General features: G+C 43.7%; 2 protein-coding genes across 11 annotated transcripts in view; both read left to right on the forward strand.

Annotated features, from left to right (window-relative positions):
* agbl4 (AGBL carboxypeptidase 4) overlaps positions 1–27,929 on the forward strand; it is a 250,132-nt gene that overhangs the window by 163,788 nt on the left and 58,415 nt on the right. The gene's annotated exons all lie outside the window — the stretch shown is intronic.
* Positions 1,289–27,713, forward strand: bend5 (BEN domain containing 5). 4 transcript variants are annotated; one of them, XM_081707276.1, is made up of 7 exons: positions 11,676–11,794; positions 11,876–12,098; positions 12,990–13,120; positions 16,265–16,673; positions 18,085–18,233; positions 21,137–21,350; positions 21,532–27,713. In XM_081707276.1, the coding sequence occupies exons 2-7, from the start codon at positions 12,086–12,088 to the stop codon at positions 21,726–21,728; spliced, it is 1,113 nt and encodes a 370-aa protein (XP_081563402.1). In that variant the 5' UTR covers positions 11,676–11,794; positions 11,876–12,085; the 3' UTR covers positions 21,729–27,713. The 4 variants fall into 4 exon arrangements, with proteins under 4 accessions (XP_081563403.1, XP_026857101.2, XP_081563401.1 ...); XM_027001300.3 differs by lacking the exon at positions 11,876–12,098 and having other exon boundaries at positions 1,290–11,794; XM_081707275.1 differs by having other exon boundaries at positions 11,655–12,098.

Below are 27,929 nucleotides of genomic sequence, written 5' to 3' on the forward strand. Positions count from 1 at the left end.
TTGTGGGGAGATGTGTGAAGCCACAGGCCAGAGCTGAGATAATAGACAGCCCCCGTGTCCTCACTAATTCTCTGGCTCTTTTTCTACAGGTCCTCAGTGGAAACACACACACACACACACACACACACAGATACACACCCCTGTGTGTCTGTGCGCTGTCCGCCAGAGCTTCACAGCCAGAGTTAATGCGTTCGAGCTCGCTCAGTTCCTCCTTATTTTCTCTCAATCTGATGATTTGCACGCTTGGCAGCCGGTCAAAGCGAAACGCCCTTCCAAATGCGTTGGAGTAAAATGCCCTTTGTTTTCTTTTTGCCTTCCTTTTATGAAATTTCCACAAATGTTTCACAGCATCTTCTCACTCTCATTTCAGTGTCAGAATATCAGCCTACAGCTGAGCTGGGCTCTACACGAACCTGCTATTGGGTGACAAGCCACCAATATGCATATGCATATCCCTAGTTCATTTATACACATCGTTTGCCTCTGTTATACAGGCTTTTTTTTCTTTTCTCTGTGTGTTGAGAACACCTGCTGGAGCGTTTCCCTAGGCGTGTGTGTGTGTGTGTGTGTGTGTGTGTGTGTGTGTGTGTACTGTGTCCATGGGCAAAGCCTCCTCAGGCACTGAAGGCTTGAGAATGGCTCCTAGTGGCCAGACAACCTGCTGTGCCTGGATATGCCAGTGGGACACAGCCTGCCACTCTGGGCAGCCTACAGCCAGCAGTACCCGCAACACAACCTTCTGCCTTGAACAGAATAGGGACGAGAGAGAGAGAGAGAGAGAGCAAGAGATGGAGGGAGAGAGAGATGAGCAATATAGAATGATATGGGGTCTGACAGGGACATCATTTATAAAACACTATCAGAGCATTGGCTAAACAGCCAGTTGTGGAGAAAACCCTATTATTGCTCTCATTATATCCTTTCTCTATGAATTTGCATAGTTTGTACCCAAGGACTTCATCATTGGTGACTTTATCATGCTGATGAAGGAAAACAAAAGGGTGTGCACATATGAGCATGCTTGTGTGTGTGTGTGTGTGTGTGTGTGTGTGTGTGTGTGTGTGTGTGTGAAGCAGGGGGAAGCGGGGAAGTACAAGTGAGATGAACCAACGTGGCAGGCTCCGCCGTTGGCCACCTCCCGCCTATTTTCCAGCTGATTTTTTCGAAGCGTGCACAGAGAAGCGTGGAGAAAGTAGTGTGAGTGTGTTAATGAAGAGAGAATCAACACTCTAATGCAGCACACTAAGAGATGGGTCGCATGTGCGTGTGGTGGTGGTGGTGGTGGTGGTTTTGGGGGGGTAAGGGGTGCTGCTTCTAGTGAGGCTGAGAAAATATTTATAAAATATGCACCATTACAGCGTTATTTAAAATGTGTCTAGAGTCCGGGCCCTGAAGGTTTTTCGCTGCTTCCATTTTCAACCCTCATCCTCGCAAATATCACAATTTCACGCCTTCTTCACCTAATCAGCCACGGGTTTTCCATTCGCTGTGTGAAAAACAAAACAACACTCTTTAAAGATGCTAAATGAAAAATGCATTGTGCTGCCGTTATTAACTTGTCTTTCTCCTTTCAAGAACACGTGTGCGCATGCACTCATGCACGTGCAAGGGGAAGATATGTAAGAAAATGTAAACAACATTTTAACAGCCTCCGTAGCACGACAGCAGAGACAGCAGTTGCGATTTCTTTGTCACCGTTGCTGTTGCCAGCACACTGCAAATCCATAAAGCAAAAGTCATTTCAGTTTGAAGGGGCCTTTTGTTATTTCTGGCCTTAGTGTGTGTAATGGAGGTGGGTGCTCTGGGGTCTTTGTAGTGGATTGAGTTAGCAGATGATGGAGAGACAGAGGTGCAATGAGAGAGAGAGAGGTGTATATGTATAGAGAGAGAGATGTATATATATAGAGAGAGAGAGATACAGGCACACACACAGAGAGAGTGAGTCTCATCAACGTGACACTTCATTGCCACCGGTCCTGAACCCTCCTCCATCCATCCTATCAGTACCGTCCTCATGCCCATTTGGGGCTGCCGTGGCTGGCTTTGTAGTGGTGCTGATGCGGTTACCTAGTTACCAGTGTGTCTTGTTTGCAGGGTCACTTCATTAGCCGGCGCCGAGCGGCGCGGCCTGGCACTGAGCGGCTAGCTGTCAGGCTGTGGCTCCCCACCGCACCTGCTTATCAGATCAGCCCACACACTCCTTCCCTCAGGATGTTCCCTGCAGTAAAGGCCGGCGATAAGCCTCGCTGGCCTGCTGTCATTTTAACATGCCTGTCGTATCTGGATGGGAAATGAACTACTCCATGTAAACATGGCCTCGTCTCTCGTTAAGAGCCCAGATGAACTGCAACTGTGTAGAAGGGGATATCTGCAAGAATGCCTGGCATCTTCTGTGTGCCTTGTCAGGGGCATTTGTGGAGACTGATGTCGTGTATGAAGACTGATGTCATGTATGGAGAGTGATGACGTGATGTATGTCATGGCAAATCAACATTAACATTAACTGTTGCACTTGATGAGAACTATAGTAGATCCTCATTCGCATAGCTGTTAGAGCACTGATTGCTAGTAAAGAAGCAATGATGATGTGATTATACTAAACCATGTGGTTTTACTCTGTTAAAAATGTAAACCCAATATCCAGAGATCATTGAAATGCTTAAATATATTATATCTGAAATGTTTACATTTACATTTTCAGCATTTAGCAGATGCTCTGACTTACTTAAAAGTGCTTGGTTATCTACCTAGAATACATCCTAGCCAGTACCGTAGGTTAAAGTTCAAGATACTGTTGAACTAGAAATACAGGAATCAATGCTGATACCTAGAAGTGCAAAATAAGCATAAGCGCTATATCAATAACAAACAATACCCGACAATAAAAACTAGAGTTTCAGTCACTCAACATAGGTGGAGGATCAATGGTCAATTAAATATTTCACAAATAGGTAAGTCTTCATTTTGCATTTGAAAACCAGGACACTGAATAGTCTCAATGTATGTATTCTATGAGACTTGAAGCATAGTGTTCCAAGCCGAGCTGTACTTGAGGTTCAAAGTACACAAGGTGCGGAAAGGGCTTCGACTGTTGTCATCGTGTGTGGAGGGACTGGACCATTTTTGGCTTTGTAGGCAAGCATCAGGGTTTTAAATTTATTGTGGGCAGCTACTGAAAGCCAATGAAGGGAGAACAGCAGCGGAGTGACGTGAACTTCGGAAGATTGAAGACTAGTTGTGCTGCTGCATTCTGGATCAGTTGTAGATGTCTGATGGCCCATCGAAGAGCAGCAAGCAGCGTATTTAAGTAGTCTAGCTTTGAGATGACAGGAGACTGCACAAGCAGCTGGGTAGCTTACTGTGAGAGAAAGGGCCAAATCCTTCGTATGTTACAAAGGAGAAATCTGCAAGACCAGGTCAGGTTTGAAACAGTTGAGAATGACAAGTGGTTGTCCAAAGTAATGTGCAGCAGATTCAGATGTAGATACCAGGGAGTTCATGAAAGAAATTGTGTGGTCATAGTGAGGATTGGCAGTTCCTGGGATGTACAGAAGCTTGGTTTTGCTGGGGTAAAGCTTCAAGTTGGTGGGCTGTCATCCATGAAGCAATGTCAGTCATGCAAGCTGGGATATAGCTAGAAACCTGTGTCAGAAGTGAAAGAATTTATTGGGTGTCGTCAGCATAGCAGTGGTAGGAGAAACCATGAGAAGATATTATATCACCAAGAGAGCGAGTATACGGAGAAGAGGGCCTAGCACTGAGTCCTGGGGGACCCCATTGGAGAGTCTACATGGATTGAATGTGGATCCTCTCCATGTCACCTGATAGGATCAGGCCTCCAGTTAAAATTACAACCATTTCCATGCGGAGCCAGTCACAACAAGCCTGAAGAAAGAGGAGGATGCTGTGGTTTACTGTGTCAAAGGCCACTGAAAGGTCCAGATGAATCAATGACATTTTGGCAGCTGTGGCAGCATGAAGTTTCTCTATCACTGCTATAAGGACTGTTTCTGTTGAAAGTACCAGTTTGCAGCCACACTGATTGGGATCATGGAGCTGGTTCTTGGTTAGAAAAAGAGATAATTGATTGTAGACTGCTTGTTCAAGAACCTTTGAGAGGAACGAGAGAAGTGATACTAGCCTGTATTTGCTTATGTCGGAGCTGCTGAGTGAGGCCTTGTTTAGGATTGGTACCACCCCCGCGGTCTTGAACACAGTAGGTACATGTCCAGAGAATAAGGAGCTGTTGATGACGGCAGAAATGAATGGAAGCAGATCTCTTGATATTGTGTGGAGCAGAGTGGAAGGAACAGGAACAGCGGGCATGTGGCTGGATTGCTAGAAGTCTGGAATTGAAGGATTTTGTCTGAGGAGAGAGGAGAAAAGAAGCCAGATAGCTGGATGTAGGGGTATGAACACTGGAAGAGTGGGAATGGAGGAAAAGGACTGGCAGATTGCTGCAACCTTCTCCCCAGAGAAGGTGATGAAATCCTCAGAAGTAAGAAATGAGGAGGGAGGGGAGGATTAAGAAGAGAAGAAAAAATACTGAAGCGCTTGCATGAAACAGATGCTGATGATTCAAAGTATGGTGACTTTTCTTTATGCAGATTTAAATTCTCGTGAGAACTTGGAAAGGCGACAGTGATAGGAACTGATGTCTTAATCTAGGTGAGTTTTCCTACACCGTTTCTCTGCAGTTCTCTCGAGTAGCAATGGAGTGCTTCTGTTAGCCAGGGGGCAGGCGGGGCAGAACTTGCAGCTCTGAGGGAGTGAGGGCACAGAAGACTGATTGACGAGGAGAGTGTATAAAGGAACATATTAGTAACTGTATCCTGGGAGAGAGAAGAAAGAGTTGGGGAGGAAGGGTAGACAATATCATAGAAACAAAGGAGGCGGGAGAGATGGAGCACAGGTTGTGATGGAAGGATGAAAAACACGTGGGAGAGGTGTGTCTAGAAAGAGTAGGGAGGGAGAGAGAGAAGGATAGAAAATGATAGTCCGACAGGTGGAGGGCTGGTGACTGTAACGTCCAGTGCTGTGGTTATCCAGGTGAAAATCAGGTCCAGAACATTGCCCACTCTGTGAGTCGGAGGATACTAGTTGAGGGCGAGGTGGAAGGATGCAGGAGGAATGTAGTTTGTCTGATGAAAGGTTGTAGTTACTGAGAATGACTGGGTTACCTGCGGTAGGGAAATTACTCAACAGGGTGTCAAGCTCATCCATTAACTTATCTAGGGAACCTAGAGGTTGGAAGATGACAATAATGTGAAGTTTAGTGGGCAAAGACGCTGCAATGGCATGAAATTCAAAAGAAGGGATTGAAAGAATCGAGAAGGAACGTGAGGCGAAACGCCACTTCTGAGACAACAGTAAACCTCTGCCGCCACCCCTGTCAAGATGCCACAGAGAATGGGTGAATGTAAAGGCAGAGGAAAGGGTTCTCAGGGGTGATCCAGGTCTATCAAAGCCTGGGAGTGTAGTGAGTGCAGGGATGCTAGGGCTGAGGTGAGAGCAGCCTTCTGGACAGCTGATTGGCTATTCCAGAGTTCTCCTGCCACAACAGCCTGAGATTGTGATGAACGTTGGAAGTAAATGAGGTTGCTGGTTTTGTGGTGTCTACAATGATAATAGTGCCTGCAATATCTGTGGGAATTGCAAGATGCATTATCTGTCTGAAAAGATGTTTACGTTTTGGATGTATGTGAGGAAATTTTGAGAAAGTGTGAAAAAAAATGGTACTTAGATGGGTTTGAAAAGGTCCAGTCTCTGTGCTGGTGAGGAGCTAGGAGAAAAACAGCATGAAAGCCTTCTACAGATGCTTGTACATGTCTGTAGTGGAGTGATCCTCATTTATCAGTTCAGTAAGTGCTGTGTCTGCCCCCCAGTTCACACCTAGGGGCCAAGGCGAAACCTCACCTGCAGTGAGTCTTTTTATTCACCTGCAATGAATTTTAGGCAAAAGTAATTAATAGCAGAGCCTACCATAACCAACCAGAGGATAGTCCAAGAAAGTAAAAAGAAATGCACACTACGTATAAACATTTATGCTAAAAATAAAAAAGTAAGCATGTTTTACAAGGGTGTATGCAGTTAAGGGTTTGAATTTCCTTTGAGTAGACATGTATGTATTATTTAATGAATAATTAAATTTAATATTGAAAAAAAAAAGCTGGGTAAAAGTATTGTGGCTTTTAAACCTGTATCTTGAGCATATTTTGCACATGGCACCTGACTTTGGGACTTTTGTTCTCGTGTGACCTTTCAGTGACCTATTTTCACTATGGGCGTCAAGATAATACTTTCATGTAGCAGCCTGGCGAAATATCTGCCTGTCTGAACAGGCATGTTGTTGAACACCATTTTCCAGTCATGAATGCTGCTGTCCGACAATGAAGCCCTGCAACCCTAACCTGTTTAATAGCTTGGTGGATATCTGCACAAGCATTTTATTGAATCTGCAGACAGATGTTGTCCAGCTGTAGTGGCAGCTGGAAAACTCAGGGCCAGCTGAAGGGTGGGGTTAGATGGATGGATAAGCAGCCTCGTATATAGAACATGCAGAGCTTTGCTTGCACTAATAGCTGCCTATAAAGTTTAGGTTGCTAAAGAATGGGCTAAAATCAAATGGAAAGCTGTGATGAATGTCTACTGGCAGTGAAATCCTCAATCTGTATGTCAATTTGTGTTTTTTGGGGGGCGGTGGGGGGTAATTATGCACAATTTACCTCAGAAACTTCACAAATACTCAGTATGCTGTATAGATCAAAGATGTCCTAATCAACCATATTGCAGACATAGTCTTTTTGCTAAGCGATCAAACATTTGTGGCTCATCGTCTGCCTCCAACAAGGATAAATGAAGTGTCCTCACTCCACAGAATTGCCACCAGCACTGCTGAGAAGGAAATGCTCAGGCCTGTCCTTCATACTATCTCAGCTTAGAAATCATATTTAGAGAGGCAGCAGGGGAACGGGGAGGTGCCTGAGCTGGGGGGGGGGGGGCTCCCTCACCCGGCCTGATCAATAGCACGGGCCCCGGAGTGAAGCCGGAGCGAGAGCAGTCCTAACGAAGCGCATTGAGCAGGCCTGGAGTTTGAGCACTAGTTGGGCAGCACTCATTTGTTCATTTAAAGGAAGATCAATGGCCTCCCTGCTGCGTCACAGCGGATACCCAGCGGGAGGGCTCACCAGCAATGATACCCTTCTAAATATTTGATGCTGGTTGGTTGGTGGTGGGGGAAGAGGTTGGAGGGTTTACACAATATAGTTTTGCAGCTGTTCTCCCTGCCAGTTGAGCAGAGTGTCTCAGGGCAGTTCACATTAGTAATTGATGGTGCCCCACAGTGGCCTGTTTTGAGGCCACTGTTCATTTCATGGGCTATCACTTTTTTTATTACCCGACTGATGCCTTCACAGCCAATTAATTATTCATGATGTGCTAATTAAGGGACAAAATAAAGTAGTGCAATTAAGACCAGTTCAATTAAACAAGAGAGGGTCCCTGCTTGCTAAGTTGTTTATCAATATAAGATGAAGGCGCCAAATAGTTGCATCCTTGATTGACCCTGACTGCCTCTACTCCCTGAACATACTGGACTCTTTATTTTAAAACATATTTCTAATGGTCTCTAAATGTTCCTGCTGTCCCCTCCATACTTCAGAGTCTGGCAGAAGCAGCACATACTGAGCATGCCAGACATTTGGCTCCATATTTAGCTAGCCATCACACACACACACACACACACATACACACACTCACTCACACACACACAGATGTGCTTGTATACACACACACACACACACACACACACACACACCTGTGCTAGTCCCTGTCCATCTCCCAGATTGGCCCAGGTGCTGGGTTTTGATTGGCTGAGTGCTAATGGCTGCTATGTTCACTGCTAAAGCTGGTGTCATAGCTCCTCCTATCCATCTCTCTCCCTCATCATCATCATCATCATCATCATCATCATCATCATCCTCATCTGGCGACATGGAGCTAGCAGCTCACGCAACAGCCGGACACTTTTCCATTCCAGTCACAGCGCAGTCGCTGCCCCCTCCAGAGTTGCATCATTACCGAGATTATCCCACGTCTTTTAGATAATGACGGCTAATGTATCACCAATAAAGATGAATGAGGGGAGCTGGGAGCCTCTAATTGGAGGGACATGATGTCTGACTCTGTGTCGGCGACTGTGCCTACAGTGTTGAGCGCTTTGTGGAGTTGTCGCTGCATAGCTCTTGGTACTCAGCTGGAAGGGCTATGTGAAGAGTAGTCATCTCAGGGGTCTGGACTGGAGGGTCAGGCGATCCAGAGTGCACCCTGGACAGGACCAATACAGAATTCATGAATTTATCATAATTGGAGTCAAGCAATTTGAGTCAGACAGGAAATAGAATTCGAATTTATTGAAACAGTTCTGCATAGTTATCATGGAAGTAAAGTGTAATCCTCTCTTCAGACATAGAGGTTGGTTAAAGCAAATATTTTTAATTCAGGACTTGCTGCATTCTAGAAAATACAGTGTAAAATACAAAAGTTGTGTTATATGTAAAATTGTTGGATCCTTGTTGCATTGTTGGTCATTTATGAGCACGATTGTTTCTGCGATCTCTGTGATTACATGGAAAGATCATTTGCTGTCCTTTCATTTATTCTTTTAAGACTTTGAGGTGACATATTCACCTTGAGAGAATGACATGAGCAAATTTTAGAATCCATTTTTCCTTCACTTCACTTCCCCTTTTACTGTTCCAGTCTAATTTACAAAGCACAGTCTACTCGTCAACCCTTGGAAAGTAAAAATCTGTTTCCATCTTCAGACTTGTTTAGCGTCTCTCTTTCTAGAGCTTGTAGCTCAAATGGACGTGGCCTTTTGCCTGGAGCTGGGGCCACATGAATGCATCAACCATGGCCTCTGAGTAGTCCTATTGTAGACAGACTGGGGCGGCAGGACAAGCCAGCTATTGAGGAGCAGATTAGATTAACAGTAATCCTCCCACAGTGTTCTGAGCCCTGTCTGTGCAAACTCTAGTCCCTGAGCGCATCAGTCACACTCGTCTGCCCAGCATGACGACGGAGGGCCCCGGCCACCCTGGCCTTCTCTCCTGTGGCTGTCGGCCCGGGGCCAGAGCCAGGGAGAGTATTGAGCGCTACCTCTCTGCTTCTGTATTCTGCTGAAAGTGTTTTGCTGTTGTTTTGCAGTATATCTCTGTTTCATTTTTATTTACCAAATCCTTATTACAAAGACCAGGGTTTACTGGGAAGTGTACTTTACTTTGACCAAATACAACAATACACTCACTGGCCACTTTATTAAGGACACCATACTGATACTGGGCAGGAACCTCATTTTGTCCCATAGCAGCCTGATTTCTTTGTTGCATGGATTCCACCAGGTGGTGGAGATTTTGGTCCATGTTAACATGATTGCTGGTATTGCTGCAGATTTGTCTGCTGCACACCCATGCTGTGAATCTCCTGTCCTAGTATATCTCAAATGTGCTCTATTAGATTTACAACTGGTGACTGGGAAGACCATTTATGTACACTGAACACATTGTCATGGTGATGGAACCAGTATAAGATGACTTCTGCTTTGTAATATGGCACATTATTATGCTGGAAGTATCCATTATAAGATTGTGAATTGTAGCTATTGTGGGTATATTGTGACCATGCACATGAACAGCACTCGATTGGTATTAGTGAGCGCCAGCGTGTGCCAAGAAACCATTCCCTACACCATTATACCACCATTGCCAGCCCAAACGTGTTGAAACAAGGCAGGTTGAGGCCATGAATTCAGGCTGTTTACGCCAACTTGACCTTCTGAATGCTACAGCAGAAATTGTAATTCAATCTTTTGCCCCATCTTCACATATTCGTTTTTTGGGAGCCTGTGCCCACTGTAGCATCAGTCTATTGTTCTGTTCTAATGCATGGGCTTCTGCTGTGGTAGCCCATCCACCTCAAGGTTCATTCCCACCACAGTGGGAAAGAATGGTTATTTTACTTGGGTAGCCTCCAAAAAATAACTCCCCCCCACCCCCCAAAAAAGCTTTAACTATTTTCATCAAATGTACTTTTTTAATGTTCTTTGTACTTGAGATCTACTGTCAAGGGAAGGAACTTCACTTCTGTGGTCATATGAAAACACTGGCCAGGGCTTGATAGTCAATCTAAATCAAACAATGATGAAAAAAGATTTTTGGAAAGGAAGTAGCATCTAGAGTTCTGCCTCACTTGCTTTTCAATTATGGCAGACAGAGCAGAACAGAATTGTTAGTGCCATTTATTGAATGTGCTTCCCTCTGCATAAAGGTGCATGTCAAGAAATCCATCGCCGTGTATAACAACCTGTCTGTTTTACCGCAACAAAGAGATCCCACTCTTGTCAGATAGCCTGTGCCAGTTCATTAGAAACAAGGAAAGGATAAAAAGAGTCTAGAAAGACACGCTGACAAAGACACATTTCTCTATCCACCCATCCACACAGTGTTGGTAGTCACCCTGAAGAATATCTCTTGACGCTGCGCATTCACATGGTGCAGAACAAAAGCAATTGCTGAATGAATCGATTATGATAATGATTGGTTGGTGTAAAGAGCATTTTCCCACTGAATGAAAGTAAGATGATGGATTATTGGAAAAAACATTAACAGAGATCTTTATGCATGACTGGGTCCCATCTTTCTCTAACATGAAGAACAGCAGTGTTCTTTCAGTTAGCCACACCTCTTTTTGACTTTTGAATCTAAACTTGTAATCACTGACTAGTCACAGTGAAATTTTAAGTCCTACATGCTGGATCTCAGAGACAAAGCATTAAAAAGCAACCAGTAATAAAACAACCAGTAATTTCAAAACATAAATGTGTTTTATATCTCAAAGCTTAAACAACATTTACACCTCCATTTGTAATAAATGTATAAACATAATGGCAACAAATTAAACAACGTATTACATTAATCAATTAATTATTAATGTAATTCATTTGATGGCAGCTTTAAGAGCCAGTTTTATGAACCTAATGTTGGTGCTCCTGCCAACTGGTAGTAAGGATTAATGTAATTCATTTTTAATAGATTTGACACCACAGATAATAATTGGAATGAGATTATGTGAACACGGTACAGTGACTCTCATGCAGTCGGCCTGGAAGATCACCACGTTTAACATCTTGAACACAAACTCAGTTTGTAAATATAGAGATAACAGAAATTAAAAGGTCACTTTGTTTGGACTGATAACGTGCAGGGACAATTGGGATAAGATGGTAAACTCTCTAGGTATTAAATACACTGCCTTTCACAACACTTATTTTATTCGGGAATTTTTTTTTTAATGAGTTGGTGCAGTTAATACTCGACTACGTGCAGTTTTTTTTTAATAAAACAAACAAAATTGTTAAATGATTTAATACTGTCAGTCATTGAGCCCCCATGGCGTCCTTCATCGGTCTTGATTAGTACAGTCTAAGTCAGAGGGGGCGCTGTGGACCAGACAGAAATAGTCGATCTCAGAAGCCTTTCCCTTTGTGTTTATATTTTTAATTCTTTTAGAGGGAAACTGTCAACCATATCCAAAGTGCTGGACCAAAGAGAAATAATGTATGCTTTCGTGAGGTTCTTTGAGGACGATATGTGCTATGCGTTACCTGTATCAAATGTGAAAGATTTCAGACCTCTGCACAAAACAGATTTTGATAATCAGAAGGTGTATGTGGCTCTCAGAAGTGAAGAGAGTGGCACAGGCCAGCCAGCCAAGGCTCAGATTCTCGCCCTCGCAGGTAAGTTCTCCAACTGCATGCTTTTTCATGTTTTAGATTTTTTTTCCCCACACTTGTTCTGACTTTGCCAACATGTTCCAGTCAGCCAGGAGCTTCTCTGAAACACACCCCAGGAATACCATGGCGCTGTCTGTATGGAGACGGTTTATCCGACTGAAGGACAGCTGTGGCGGTTGTTTTAGCGTCTCCAGGGCGGCTTACCTCGCTAGCCTAGCTCACACAACCATTACCAGCAAAAGCTAGGAGAGGTGTCACTCAGCCTTCGGCTCCGGTTTGGCTTCGACCACCGTGATGGCCATCTTGTGTAATGTACAAAGCTAACTTTTATGACATTACACGACACAGGGAGGGGTGCGCCTGCTGCGGTAGGTGTTTCCTAGCGTTAACCTAGCGAGCTAAAGGTGCTAGCGAGGTGTGTAGCTAGCCAGCGGCTAACGTTAGACGTGACATATCGCCATGTAGCCCGCTAGCCTAGCTCTGCCGAGAGGGCTAGGTGAGGCTATTCAGCTTGAACCTAGGTGCTTGTGCCAGTTCTGGTTAGACAGACGTGTATTTAGAAACGCCTGTACTTGTACGGGACTCGGACAACACAGGAGGAAAACCGGGGGAGGTGTAGGTGGGCTTCCCCTTCTGCCAACCCGGTGACGCGGGCAGATAGCTGGGCAAATGATTACCTCTCATGTGCCGTTCAGCTCTGAGTGGCTACACATCTCTGGTTTTCTTAGCTGCAGAGGTCTTTTAAATGGAAAGGAATATTGTAGTACTGGTGGTTATTCTATTGAAACATATTAACTGGCTAATTTTATTATACATTGGAACGCATAATTTTGGCAATATATGCCATTTTAACCTGCCATGTAAGTAGTGGCAGGTCAAAACGGACTGATTCAAACACTTTTGATTAGCTGCTTCTTCATTTTGCAATTAAACTCAGTACTCATTACTCATACTCAATTAGTGTCTGTACTACTGGCCACTTTATAGGAGTACACTGAAATGTTAGTCATACTGAAGCATTCACATCGGAATATATTGCAATGTACACAACCCCCTTAAATTAACTTGGTAATAGCAGTGAGTTGTCATCAGGGTTTTGTAATATTGATTTCTTTTGGAACATGCAAGTTTGTTTGGTAATACAGAATACTGAATGAAAGTTCCCTGCTGACACATTTCTACCTTCTTTTTTTTTTAGATAGCATTGAGGAATTTGAGGACAGTATTATGCAAAAGAAGATGAAAATTCCCAAAATGTCAACCAGGAATGCAGGACATGCAGTAGAAAATCACTTTGGTGACGAAAGAATACCCCTCAGACATAAAAAGGTACAGTAAGGCAGCAGGATGGATTAATTTGGGATTCATGTATAAATGGGGATTGGATTAACATGGATTTTTGCACTGATCTTAAGAGTGGGTTTTTTGTTTTTTGTTGTTTTTTTTTTGAAGGAAAATGTAAGTGCTTTATATTTAAATTAGAGCAGCACAGTTCTAATATGTGGAATTGTGCGTGATGACAGTTGTTGTATTCGTTGCTGTAAGTGCACAGCTTTTGACAGTGCTGTTAAATGGCATAAGTTGCCACAACTGCTCCATGCCCACTGTATTAGGATCACCATGCAAATACTAACTAGGACTACGATTTGTTCTCAGAACAGCTTCTGTTCTTTGTGGCATGAATTCCATAAGGTGTTGAAAAGATTCCTTTGAACTTTTTGTCCATGCTGACATGATTGCATCATGTAATTGCTGCAGATTTGTCCGATCCATGTTCATGCTGTGAAGTTCTTGTTATGCCACATCCCAAAGGTGCTCTATTGGATTCAGGTCTGGTGACTGGAGAGGCTGCTGAAATACAAAGAACTCATTGTTATGGTCATGGGACCAGTTTAAGATGACTTGTGCGTTGTGACATAGTATATTATTATGCTGGAAGTAGCCATTATAAGATTGTGAATTGTGGCCATTAAGGGATGCACACTGTCAGCAACAATACTCAGATAGACTGTGGCACTCAAACGATGCTCGATTGGTATTAGGGAACCTGATGTGTGAAAACATTCTCCACACCTCCACCAGCACCCAGGATTGTCACGTTTATGTTTATGGCATTTGGCAGACGCTCTTATCCAGACCAGCTTACAAAAGTCACAAGGCAGCAGGGGCCATGGATTCATGTGGTTTACATCAAATTCTGTCCATACCATTTGTGTTGAAATCAAGATTCATCAGACCAGGCAGTATGTTTTTCAGTCTCCAACTGTCCAGTTTCCATGGGCTTCTGCCCAGTGTGGCTTCAGATTCCTGGTGTTGGCTGACAGGAATTGAGCCCGAAATCCAGTTCTTTTGTTGTATCCCATCCGCCTCATGTTCTGACATGTTTTTCCTGCTAACTACGATTGTAAAATGTGTGGGTTTGTTTGTTTATTTATTTATCATTGCCATAGCCTTCTTGTCAGCTTCAACCAGTGTGGCTGTTCACCTCTGATTTCTCTCTCAACAAGGCATTTCGACCCACTGAACTTGCCGCTCACTGAATGGTGTTTTGGGTTTTTTTTTGTTTTTTGTTTTTTTTTTGGTTTGGTTTTTTTTGGGGTACCACTCTGTGTAAATCCTAGATACTGTGGTGCATGAAAATGTCCTTACATGAGCAGTTTCTGCAATACTGAAACCTGCCCATCTGGCCCCATCAACCATGGTCATAGTCCCTCATATCACATTTCCCCGCATGTTGATGTTTGATGTGAACATTAGCCGAAGCTCTTGAGTGGGTTGGATAATTACAAGAGTTAGCAGGAGCACAGGTGTTTGTGTACTTTCACTGGCTTTGACAAATACCAGCCACCAAGATATGCACTGTGCCTGTATATAAAACCTAGAAGCAATTACCCTGGCATTGCTTAAAATAATGCAAATTATCATATTGTTCTGTTAATATTGGATAGAGCCTTAACCAAGTTGTTCACCTGCTGCTGGTGTAGTTTACTATTTTGGTCCTGGTTGACGTAGCCTGGCTGTCCTCTGCCAGCACTTTCTACCACTTCACTCTGGAGGTAACCATCTCAGATGGCATACGGCAGATGTACTGGAGAGGGTCTGCAACAGGCGTCACTGGGAATGTATGTTGCCCTTTTTGACACTCTTGTGTTGACATGCTGTGTTCCTCAGAAAAACCAATAGAGCACAGACAAGCTGGTGTATTCTCTCACATCTGGGCACTGCAAAAGGGCTCAAGTTGATTAGGCTTCCTAAACACAGTTTAACAAGCCTCTGTGTAGCCCCGAGCTGATGAGTTCAGTCAAAACTTAATTATTAGATCCTGTCTGTTATCATGTGAACCATTTGTGTCAGAGCCAGGAAAACACCAGACTGTAGAGTGCTGTGGAGCTGCAGGGCCCGAGTTGGAACCCCCGAGCTAAGCCTTTTTAGATAATGTTCTCTTAGATCAAAGTGGTGTTCTCAAGGCTTGATGTGATGTGTAACTGCTGAGTATTGATTGATTGCTTGTTTATTTGATCAATTTTGCTTGTCCCCAAAAGTAAAATCAGAGAAAATAAAGTTATTTTTAATGTGCAGAGGTCCCTAACACCCTTAAACATGAAGCATTTGCTGGGAAAGGAGTATTTTCCTAAACTATCAAACACAGAAAAACATCATCCAAGGTTCACATTTATTGTCCCTCCTCAGGCACACGTCTTCATCTTGGTCAGTGTTTAACATGGAGCAGCATTAGACAGCCTGTGCTGTATTCAGGGTGCTTGGCTGCTTGATCTAACGCTCAGATAAGTTTCTAACAAGAACATCTGGTTTTCTGGGAGTGAGGAAATGCAAGACTACGAGGGTGTGCAAGTCCTGAAATCACGGTTCTTTATTAAGGGGGAGAATCTTGCGTTCTGAAAAACTAGGTATCCCCAGCTGTGCCAGGGCCATTGGACCTGGTATGCTACAGCTGTGTTCCATTTTGAAGGTTGCTGTGTCCCAAATGGAAAATAAGTTAAGTTTTGTGTAGGTTGTATTACTAGGGTGTGGTACTAAACCAGTAATAGAATTTGCTAGACTGGGGAATTGACACAGAAGCATCATTGTTCCATTATCCCATGTTCTATTTGGCTTTGATTTCACAGTGGGCTGATTTTACAATTACATTTTCATTACATTACATTTTCTTGTTGCTAGAAAAGTTATTTAAAAAAAGCCCTGCAGATTGTGATAGTATGCCTTCACTCAAATTTAAAGCATATTTCTTTGAGTTTATTTAATCTTGCATTTTTATATAGTTTAATGTACTGGCAAGGATTTGTTCCATGGAGACAACAAAACACTATTGTAAGTTGCTCTGGACAAGAGTGTCTGCTAAATGCTTTAAAGGTAACATAGTGTAGTCGATTCAGTAGCGTAGTCAAATGTTGCCTTTTTTTTTTTTATTATGAATGTGGCTCGTGACACTAAGTGCATAGTTGCATCTGGCAGGTGCATCCTCCGGAGCAGCAGAAGGCCTCCTCCAAGAGCCTGGCGGCAGTGGTGGCACGCCTGGAGCGGAACGCCGTCAGCTCCTGCGCCGAGGGCGAGGAGTTGGACCGGCTGGCCGAGGAGGAGGAAGATGAGGATGAAGAGGAAGAGGAGGAGGTGGCGGCGGCGGCGATGGGCGCGGGGCCGGCGGCCGTGGTCCCCCGCGTGCTTTATGAGGAGCTGGTGCACAGCTACAGGCAGCAGGAGGAGGAGATGCGGCGGCTGCAGCAGGAGCTGGAGCGGGCACGCCGACAGCTCCTCCAGCAGGCCAAGAAGCTGAAGGAGCACGGCAGCCTGCTGACGGAGGTGAAGGAGCTGCGTGACTTCAACCGCCGCCTGCAGGACGTCCTTCTCATGAGACTGGGCAGTGGTAAGACACGCACACACACACACACACACGCGCGCACGCACACGCACGCGCACACGCACACACACGCACACGCACACACACACACACCCCAAATGCTTTATATGTGTGTCTAAACCTGCCATCCAGTTATCAGTGAAAGCAGGCCTGGGCGTTTGACTGCTATGCTCTGGGTGCGTTACAGGATATTATGGAGGACCTGGTTTGTTGGTTGTTTTTGTTATTAAGAAATGTAATGCTATTGGATGGCCCACTTTAAGGTGCATAGTGGTGTGCATTTTCATTCAGGTTTCTGTTGAGTTGAAAAGTCCATCATGGCTAGTAGTGTGACAAATTACACTGCATTGCTAGTGCTGAGATGAGTTATGTCAGTGCCTGTTCCAGCAGCAAGGCATGCACTACAACTGAGTCCAACCAAACTGTACCCCAGTGAAATTTTCATCTGTGTTTTTATTGAATAAGGGCTACCTGTTATTACTGTGAATCATAATGTCACTTCAAACAGCATCAGCCATTGCATAGTGTTTTGTGATGATTCTTGTGGGTATTATTTGCTTTTCAATATAATAGCCCGCATTTTATAAAAGTGATACTGTAGATGTATTTTTTTTGTTGTTGTTGTCCTGAAAATTTTAGAATGCCTCATTAAATCTCACATTTATTAGTGTATTAAGGGTAGATTTTTTATGCGACTCTATTCCTCAAGCCTTTGTAGCAATCCGTAATTCCTCAGTGCTGCAGTGGTTCTGTGAAAGGTGTGAGTTCACCTTTCTCTAAACTAGGCCTGTGCACTGTGCTCCAGTGTTAGAGTAGCGGCGGGAGGTGATTACTCCTGAGGCTTCTGAACCACACTGCCGGCTGCTTAAAAGAAGACGTGGTGTCCAGAGTTCTGGGGCCAGTGTCCCAGCCAACCGCTCTCTGTGTTTGTGACTGTGTGTGTAAGTGTGTTGGTGTGCATGTGTGAGTGTGGTTGTGTATATGACTATGAGTGTGTGCGCGAACGTGTGTCCACCCATGTGTTTCAGAGGGGTCAGACGGGGGGGGGGGGGTGTTTGAAGAGGGCTGCTGGTGAGTGGTAAAGATTAGACTGGCCAGGGTGTGGTGGGGTCATGAACGCAGCGCATTGACTGATATTCAAACTCCTCAGCTGCATGAAAGTTTTGCACGGCCAGCCACCAAGCCATCTTGCAGGGCTAAAATAACCTGAGTGTCTGGAGGCCCCAGCAGCCACCCAAAGTGGGGGAACCAGGACCCATTGCTGGCCTGGAACCCAGGCTCCTGAGACCAAGGGGCTGTGTGTGCTGGGCTGCAGGGGGCCTCCTGCTTTTCCATGCTTTCCTGTTAACCTTGCTGTGCCATGCTACAGGCCAACACATCTTCATTAACCTGCTCTTGAACGCTTCCCTGCCTGCAGAGCCAATGCACGACAATGGCACTCAGACAATCAAAGCCGAGGTGGTGGAGCCAATCGCAGAGCCACAGGAAGTGTGCCGAGAGGAAGCCAACACTAGCTCCACTCACTCACCCTCTCCAAGGACCGTCTATACCTTCAACGATGGAAAAGTAAGAGTGACTGTGTGTGTGTGTGTGTGTGTGTGTGTGTGTGTGTGTGTGTGTCTGTGTCTCTCTCTCTCTCTCTCTCTGTTCATATAGCAGGGGTTATACTTCTTTTTTCAATGTGACCTGGTGTGTCTGGTCACTCCAAGGCGTATTAACTTTCAGGCGTGGCCGCTCTCAGGATGGCTCTTGACTGCGTCGAGATCCGATCTCGGCATCCACATATTGAAGCGGTCTGTCTCACGTTTCTGTGCTATCTTAGTTATGGACAGAAATCTGGCCACAATCTAGATATTGCGAGGGACCTCATTTGTTTAGCACATGCCCTGCTGATATGTTCCTTATTGGTTTCGTGCGGCTAAATGAAAGCATGCTCACACACCACGTCCTCAGCCACACAAGCAGGAAAACTCTGCCCTTCTACCCTGTGCCCTTTTTCATGACATTGCACAGGGACACACACACACTGCCAATCACAAATTTGCGCACACACTTTGTTTAGTTTTATTGTTTTCTAGATGAATGGTGAAGGTTATAACCATTAAAGGCCCTGCACAGGATTCGTCCTCCTTATAAATGTTATATTAGCAGGACGTATGTGATTATCTTATGTGATTATGCTTCTGCTTCAATTCAACATTTAATGGCCACTGCAGAGTGTATAAAATAACCTGTACATTTCTTTTCTTTTTTTTTTTTTGTATACTACCATTTAGGAATTATACTTTATTTGGTGTTCTCTTTGACGTCAGAGATAACGTCCTTATCTAACGGATCTAGCAAATCATAAGCTACTTTATTTTGCATATTCATGAACTGTGATGTCAACTGACCCTCATTGCTCTGTTGGAGTACATGCATGTGGATGCAAGCAGGAGAGAGGTTTCTCTTTACATTTTATTCCAGAAAACGAGATCAAATCAAAATGGCTGACATTGCTTTCTGGGGTTAAAGTGACAGCAAATGTAAGAATTTGTAAGACATTTTGCTATGAATTCGTTTGAAAATGGGGCTCAATACAGTTCCGCATTTGCAAGCCGACTAAAGCTTAATGCAGCAGCCTTCCCAATACTTACTGGAAACAATGTAGATGATAAGTTGGTAAGTCTTTATTTTTAATTAAGACATTGTTTTATTTGACACTTTACTCATTAATGTAGCAAGCAATGCGAATGTACCGATGTGCAGGCCAGCCTTTGCTAAGTTTAGGTAATTTAGCTCAGCTACAAGTTTGTTTTGATAATGTTATATGATGCGATACACTTTTGACATTGACTTTCCCTCGTTTAGCTCCTGTCGTGTGTATTCAGAGCCCATTAGCAAGACCTGGTTAACCAGATGAATATAAGATAGTTAACGCTATATGCTGGTCAATCCTTTGGGTCCCCAGCCCACACAGCAGAATGGTAAGAGGTGACGGAGAAAGAACATTTTTAAAAACTCCTTTTAATGCCATTTTAGAAGAATAAATATTTGCAGAAATACTTATTTTTCACAGATTAAAAAAAAAAGTAGAACATATGGGATTATGCTGTCTTTAGATTTGAGTTTCTTCAGAGCAGCCCACCTGTCCTTTGAGAGCTTTGCTCACTCGTGGCGGTGGTCTTAACCAGCTTCAGGAGACACCACTCAGGCTCCTCCTCCACAAGATGAATGATGAAGACATTTACATGAAGAGCCCTTGTGGAGTGAGGCACTAAAGTTCTGAATGAAAAATATATGCCAAGGGGGCATTTAAATTATATTATTAATAATAATAATAATAATGTGTTTGCAAAACAGTTCATAATATATAGCATATAAACATTCTTATTCATCTATTTAGAATTTGTCTTGGAAACAAATTTTAGCATTAACCTATTTAGAATGAAACTTTGAAAAATATCCGTTGAGGCAGGTGCGTTCAAACCTGCCCAAACGTTTGACTGGTACTGTAAATGGGCCTGAGCACACGTCATATGTGGACCCATCCGTGTGCGCTCAGCTGAGAGCCAGCCTGGCAGCTTGGGTTAGTGAAGCCCAGGCTAACCCTGGCCTGGGACGCCCTAGCCACCGCGTCCTTATGCCATTGACCGTGTGGAGTTTATAGCTCCTGCGGTGGGGCTGTGAGGGCTTTTGTTCAGCCCTTTCAGGTTTCTCTAATTAGCTATGACGCTCCCACCCCAGTGGACATTTTAAGCAGAACGCTTGCTGAGATTTTGCTGGGCCCTGTGAGCAGACAGCGAGTTCTGAGCTTTCCCCTTATTCCACCAGCCTCCCGTTAAGGGTTTGTGCTACAAGCCAAAAAGGTTCTCAGACCGCGCAGGAAGAACAAAGGTAATATTTTCCCATGTTAAATCTCTGTAGAGATGCAGCTGTGCTGAGTGGTGGCTAGCCTGGTGCAGAGGCAGCCTGGCACATCAGTGTCAGTGCGGTGCCTGTCAAAACACATCCCTTCATCCCAGCCAACCCAGCAACTGGGGCCCCTGATGCACTTATGAAGCGCCACTCTCGCAACTGGCCTTGGGATTGGCTCTGGGAAGATGGGCGGGGCACGGAAGCCAGAGCCTGTTAGACCGGTCCCTGCAGGGAGCGAAAGTTGAAACACCTGCCGGTTAAGGGGAAATTTAAAAAAAAAAGGCTTTGTCAGACGTAACTGAATTTTAGACTGGTGAAACTGCATCGTCATCAGGCTTTTGGACACAAAAGTTTCAGAGGGGCTTTAAGCTTGGCTGTCACAAAATATGTTAACGGTCCCCAGATGTCTATAGTTTTTTTTGTTTTTTTTTTCTAAACATTGTCATTATTATTAAAATCTAGTTTGTGTGTTATATGGGCACGTTGACGTAAGCTAATATGAGCTGAATTACATTCTGATTGTGTGTGGTGTATTATGTATTAAATCCAGCTTGTGCGTCCCTCTCCTCTAGGTTCACCTGGGTGGAGGCATCTGGGTGGAGGAGGAGAAATGGCATCAGCTGCAGCGTACGCAGGGCGACTCCAAATTCACCAAAAACCTGGCAGTGCTGATCTGGGGCACAGAGACGCTGAAGAACCGCAGCGTGACCGGCGTAGCCACTAAGAAGAAGAAGGACGCGCTGCCTAAACCACCCCTCTCCCCCAGCAAGCTCAAAATCGTACGAGGTGAATGGGACCCCACACACTTGCTCCCAAAAAGAGGTCACTTAATGCGTTTGGTCAGTTTGTCCTTTCTCCTTTGCGTTATGAGTGAAGCATCTCTGTTGTTCTTTTGTTAATGCACAAATATCTTTTAGGAGCTTTTCGAGGGGGAAGTCCCAATCCTGATCCAAAAATTTTATTTCAGAGTGTCTGTATGACCGCGTGTCCCAGGAGACGGCCGACAGTGCCGAGATCACACAGCGACTCTCCAAAGTGAACAAGTACATCTGTGAGAAGATCATGGACATCAACAAGTCCATCAAGAACGAGGAGCGGAGAGAATCCAAGCTGTTGATCCGGCAGACGGTGAAGATGGAAAACTTCTCCTACGATGGCATGTAGGGGCCGGCGAGCACTCCTCCCCCTAGCTCTCACTGCTCCTCACGGACCACTGGGAGGAGACGAGGCGTCACATGATCACCCGCTCTGCCATTTGAGATTCTCCCTTGAGCCCAAATAGAGGCCTTCTTTCCCTTTACTACCCCAGTACACCCAAGCCTCTCCGACAGCTTCACCCACAAAACCCCCACTGCCCATCATGTCCGTCAGCATGCGTGCAGTGAATGAATGAGAGCTTCTGGGGAGGTGGTTGGTTTATAAGCTTTGAATGGGGAATGTTGAGGGGTGTGCGGTTGGTTATGAAACGTGCGTTTGACAGGAGAGATCCTATAAATCACATCAAATACGAATGTGTATGGCACATCGACTGGTGTTCTGTGTCAGAACATGTCCTAATGTCTTTAAGTGGAGAACAAAGGTTTTTTCCCCTTCAAAAGAACAGTTCTGCTTTAAGGAGAACGTTCTTTATAAAACATGAATGCTCTTTTGACTCTGGAGCTTTGTGTGGAGTCGAATAGGTCTGTCTGCTGTTGGTACTTAGTGTGGAGAGACACAAAAGTGCACCTTTTAAGCAGGGTTCGTTCCTGCAGTGTCTTAATGGGGGGGGGGGGGGGAAGTACTTTGATGAATTGTTCGGGAAAGGCCCAGTAGTTTAGTACCGGTATATTGAGGATGGCCACCATCTGTTTAGTCTTGTTCAGGATGGTTTAGGGGAGTTGGGAGCTGAGGTGTTGTCTTCTGTTAGATCTGACGGTGCTAATGATGTGATGTGTTCTCAGACAAGTTCCCTCTGTTTCTCCGATCGCCAGCAAAATGGCCAGTAGATATTGTTATACAAATATTTCTTTTACATATCAGCAATACACTTTAGTTCAGCCTTTTTCCTCCGTTTGAGGCGATGTATCCAAACCTTACAAATAAGTGGATGCACGTTGGATCTTACTGTGATCTTAGTCACTTGATAGACTAGACATAGGAGGTATTTTATATTTTTATTGCCTTTGACATGTTGCCGATCATAAATGTTCTGTATTCTAAGTCAAGAAGTGTGAGCTAGGCTTTTTTTAATTTTATTTTTTATTTTTTTAAACCCTTTCTGATTTCATTTGGCGACCACTGGGAACTACGTTCTCTGTTTTTATAGCAAGCTGTGATTGTAATACAAGTTGCTATTGCTTAAACTGCACTTTGGAGTGTGAGTGGAGAGACATGGCAGGTGCCGTGTGAGGATGCGGGTAAAGCTGTCGGCAGCGCTCGGTGTTAAATGCGTCGGTCTCCTCCTTCAGACCAGACGTACGGCAGGGTCCCCACTCCAAACATCCTCCAGGGGGCACCACTAGTGGGGATGAAATACGGTATAATGACAACTTCCAGTGAGCCATGCCATTCATGTGCTGTTTTGGGGTTGTTTAGTTTTTTAAGTGTTTAGTTTTAATCCCCCCACTTTTCTTTCATATCTTTTTTTTTTTTTTTTCTCAAAAGGTTTGTTTGGCTGTTTATTTAAAAAAAAAAAAAAAAAAGACAAGCAAAGGAAAATAAGGCTCCTTTCTGCAGGTTCGAGTTCTCAACTGTGATGACGTTAACGCCAACTGTGAATCAACTCCAAATCTGCCTCTCAAGCCTTTCTCTCAGTTTTGCTTCCTGTCTTTCTGTTGCTTACATGTTTTCAGCTCTGCAGATCACGCGTTTTCTTAGTTGAATGACTTTAATGTGGGGAGCGCGGGTAACTGTATATTTGAATATATATTGGAAACATGCTGTTATGTTTTGGACAGTTCATGATTTGGATCCAGGTTGCACCTTACCCTGCTAAGGTCTCCAGTTTGAAATGGCTCCATCATCTTTTTGTCAATTAGCCTTTTACCTTTTGCCAATTTCACTTGTCATTCAGTCGGTTTCACTTTCTTTTCATTCGTGTGCATTTTCTCTTGAGTATAGATCGTGTAGAAGAAACCAGGGCTCGTCACAAATGTATTCTGTTTAATGGAGTGCTGTCAAAAAAAAACAAACCGTAAAACCATATCTTAAATTACAAGCACTAATTCCTGGTTGTCACAGCACTCCGAGAGCTCCTTCTATCACGTCACTGTGAGTCATTTGTTAAGGAGCATCATTTCCCTTTTTGTTTCATAGCTCTGTTTTCTGGAAGTGTGCCTGTAATTGGAGCTGGCGTAGTCACCGTACAAGACAGCACTTTAATCTTAAGAAATGCTATATCATAATGATAGGCAAATATGGGTCTTAATGGTTAGAAATTACACAGATGTGTGAGGTCCACTTCAGTGTCTACTATTGAGGTGACTTTTATGGGATGCGTTCTGGTAGAAAATGGTTTACGAGATGGTTCTCTTCACGTCTCCATGCACATGTTAACGGTTTTCGTCCTCTCTCCAGTTTCCTTTTTTTTTCTCTCTCTCTCTCTTTTTCAAATGACAAACCAAGTTTAGCACTTTCTGTACTGCTCTACAGTTCACACTTCATATATCTCTGAAAGGTAGTTTTATCTTAATGATTTCCTACTTTAACCTCCACGTCAAGGTAATAATAACGAAATAGACAGCTGGTTAATTAAAAAAAACAAAAAAAAACAAAAAAAAACAATTCCAGGTTATACTGTTGTGTGGAATTTAATTTTCCTTTGTTGGTGTGTAGATGTTGTGTGACGTGTGCTGTATATTGCCCCGCTAATCATGACATGGTGTTCTGTGATGTTGGGGCTGTGGGTACACTGGAAAACACCAGCCTTAGCAAAGCTGATGTGGAACGATAGCCAAAAGAAACTGTCAATCCTTGTGATCATCCTTTCATATTGAGATTCGTCAGTGGAAACGTTGCCTTGAACAGGAGGAAACACTTTATAAGTGATTCCTTTTTTCGACAGCCACTCAGTGAGTGAATTTGGGCTGAACAGCTTTCACATGCAATATGGTTGAAAAAGAAATGTAACGTCCCTTCAGTCGTGAACCCTAAACAGGGAAAACGTAACTGTGAAATATATCCATTCAGTTTATATGGCCATGATGAACTGCAGTCATCAAACGCTTAAAAGCTACACAAGCCTACCAGTGGACCTCTCTGAGATGATAACTGCTCTGGTCTGCACTAGTGAATCCATCTGTCCTCGCATTTGTGCCTCTGCTTTAGCTTTTGAGCTGCTTAGCTCCATACGGATCCAAAAGAACCTGCTCGTGCTAAACGAGAACGGATGCGTCGCGCTGTCGTTTATTCGGGTTTATATGTTGGTGGGGCGTCTGTGTGCTCCTCGGGCGGCGGGTTGAATGGAAGCCAAAGTGGGTGTGTAGAGTGCGAGTGCTGGGTATCGGTCAACTTTGGTATGAACTTGCACAAAATGGCCTTTGCCAAGGTTATTATTCAGAGTTATCTAAAGTGCAAAAAAAAAAAAAAAAAAAAAAGCAGAGGCTAAATTATATTTTTGTTTAAATTGTATTTAGAGGTCTAAGATGTTGCTGTAGTTGAACTTCTGCAGTGTGCCATGGTCGTGTTACTCTGTTTATATCAGGAGCATTACGCTTTCGCTGGTGTTTGTACGTACTGTTCTTTTAAATGGAATTTAAAAAATTCATGTTTTCCTTTTGTCATCCTTTTGATTTTCGGCTTTTTTATTTTTGATGCCAAAAAAAGAGGAATGGGGAGAATTTAAAAAGCGCTATTTTACATGTATAAAGGATAGTATTGCTTTGGCCTGCACTGTAAATCCACATACAGAGATTGTCAGTCAAATGCTGAGGACCCATCCACATGTTACACAGACCTGCCCAGTAGTCCACTATAGCACTTCCTGCCCCTGCTCACGTCATCACTTCCTGTTTATACTCACTCCAGCAGGTATCGTTGCCTCGCTGTTTCATGATCAAATCATGGTCTCAGTTGCGTTGAAACTATTCAGGGCCCAGCTCAGAGCAGTTCATAATAATCTCAGCTTTACGGGAATGGGGGGGAAAATAGTATTTTTTATAAAAGTCTAGCTAATCAATCAGGTCAGGGGGTTCTTAGGCCGTGATGAAACGTGTACAATCACAATCCTACCTCATTGCTTTTCATGTCTCTCTAGTCGTGTGCTCCGTTCATAGGACTTCACTTAACACTTGCACAGATTTGTAAATAAATCGCTATATAATTCTTTTTTTTTTTTCCTTTCTTTTTTTGGCTTTGGGTTGTTTTTTTTTGGTTGTCTTTTATCGTCCTGTTGGTAATATATGTTCTTACAATATCTCTTCAATTTGACAGATTTTAAAGCCTCCTTTTGGTCTGCCTGATTTGTGTAGGAATGTATCTTTTACCCATCCTATATTTGTGATTCTGTCAATGTTATTGTTGCAGTAAATCAATTAGATTTCTTTTCCATTCTGTACTGCTTTGGTTTTCTCTGGTTAATGGTGCTATTAGCACGTGTGTCATTTACCTCAGACGGTGCTACTTTTTTACTGTGGTGGATGCCATTCAGTGTCATATGATCAAAATCCAGATGTAAATTTTATTTGCTATGAAATGAAATCAGGACACAGACATATCTTAATCACATCACACCGTAGAATGCCGTAGAATCATGTCTGATGGGTGTTGTATTACCAGTTATGTATACTAATATTATTCAAAATGTGTTTATAAATAACTTAAATGGTATGTGCAGAGTTTATTTCTAATCAGCCTTCAGTAACGGCGGAGTCCGATGTCGTAGTAAGCTAGCCAGTCCACACAGTCTGTCTACCTGAATCACACTGGGCAGTCATCTCGCTTGTCAACCTGGACCTCAGCGAGAAACCTCCATCTCCACTCCCTAGCTACCGCCTCCAAATGACAATAGAAGAGTGGTGTATTAATACTCTGCGAGATATTGCAGAGGGTTTATAATAACTTAACTTACCAAAGTTGTTCCCTCCCAAAGACCGTTCATTTGCAGTGTATCTCTTAAAATTGTCTGAAGACAAAATTATACAAGCTTGCTCATCAGTTCTTTAATATTAATCTTACTAGAATCCTGTAAATAGTTTGATTAGCTGCATTTGTTTTGCCATACAGTCATGGCAAAAAGTGCTTCTCATAACAGAGCTTCTACCAGTAAATTGTCCTAGTAAGATGCTTTTGCAAACATCAGTAATCGGTTAAAAATTTGATTGTAAATCTGGATTTCAATGAGAACTGAAACCTGTTTTGTTTGTTTGTTTGTTTATTTCTCTTCCTTACCAAACGTGTTCAGTACATAACTTCAGGATATCATCTTTTCATGTTGGATGAGATGGCTAACATGTATCCTGAACATAATCAGTTCACCTCACAGCTAGATTACAGTTATGACTCACAGCAGCCATGCTGCATATAAATCTGTCCTTTCACCTCACATTTTGTCTTTTTCTTCAGCTTTATTCTTGCTGCTGAATAAATATCTAGTAGTCTATGTAAATGTACCTACCAGTATATTTCAGAAAGACGTGAGTAGTGCAGGTCTTCTGAAATGGCTGTGAACATGCTTTCTCTTCGGGTCCCAGGTTTTTGTGGGTGTGAGTTCCCCACACATACACACACACACATGCTGCTTTTGCCAGATTAATCTTTTCTGATAGAGGAGTACACATGGCGAACGTCCTTACCTTTTGGGTCGCTGTTGCCGTGGTGGCCAGGGCCGGCAGTTCCTTTACCTGGATTGAGCCTCGGTTCTCGATTGGGGAAGGAAAAAACTGCTTCGTTTCTGCAGAGAACCTCTATCTGAGCTTTGGTCTGTAGGCTTAAGCCTTCTCTGGCCCTTGTGTTTTCCTTCCTGCTTCGATTACACAGACGAGCAGAGAGAACCATTTTCTCACTGACCACTCCCACTCCTCTCTCGTGCAGCGCTGCCCTGGACAGCCTGCATGACTGTATTGTATGTGTGCTGCAGTCCAAGTACTCTTGTCCTATGTACAAATACACAGAATAAATGCAGACTTTTATTCTATAAATAAAAGATCCCTCTCAGGGGTCATCAGTCCTTTGTCTTTGTTCCCTGTGTGTTTGTGGGTGGGTGGGTGAGTGGGTTTTTGGTTTGTTCGTTTAGCGTGGAAACCGAACAGGTCAGATATCCAAACAGCACGGAAAATGGAGAGGATTTGCACAAGGCAGCAATAGAGAACCTAAAAGACTCGTAATTGCACGTTTGGTGTCACAATCACCTAAGGCACAGCTGTTTTAAAGCTGCTGCCTCATTCCAGT

The sequence above is a fragment of the Electrophorus electricus genome, chromosome 25 (genome assembly GCF_041902795.1).
Source record: "Electrophorus electricus isolate QZ-2024a chromosome 25, ASM4190279v1, whole genome shotgun sequence".
Lineage (NCBI taxonomy): Eukaryota > Metazoa > Chordata > Actinopteri > Gymnotiformes > Gymnotidae > Electrophorus > Electrophorus electricus.

Excerpts from the sequence above, each read along its gene's own strand:
- bend5 (XM_027001300.3), top strand. The coding sequence starts at position 11,614 with ATGTATGCTTTCGTGAGGTTCTTTGAGGACGATATGTGCTATGCGTTA. Across the intron at positions 13,121-16,264 it reads TACCCCTCAGACATAAAAAG|GTGCATCCTCCGGAGCAGCA; the intron begins GTACAGTAAGGC and ends TGCATCTGGCAG. Across the intron at positions 18,234-21,136 it reads ATACCTTCAACGATGGAAAA|GTTCACCTGGGTGGAGGCAT; the intron begins GTAAGAGTGACT and ends CCTCTCCTCTAG.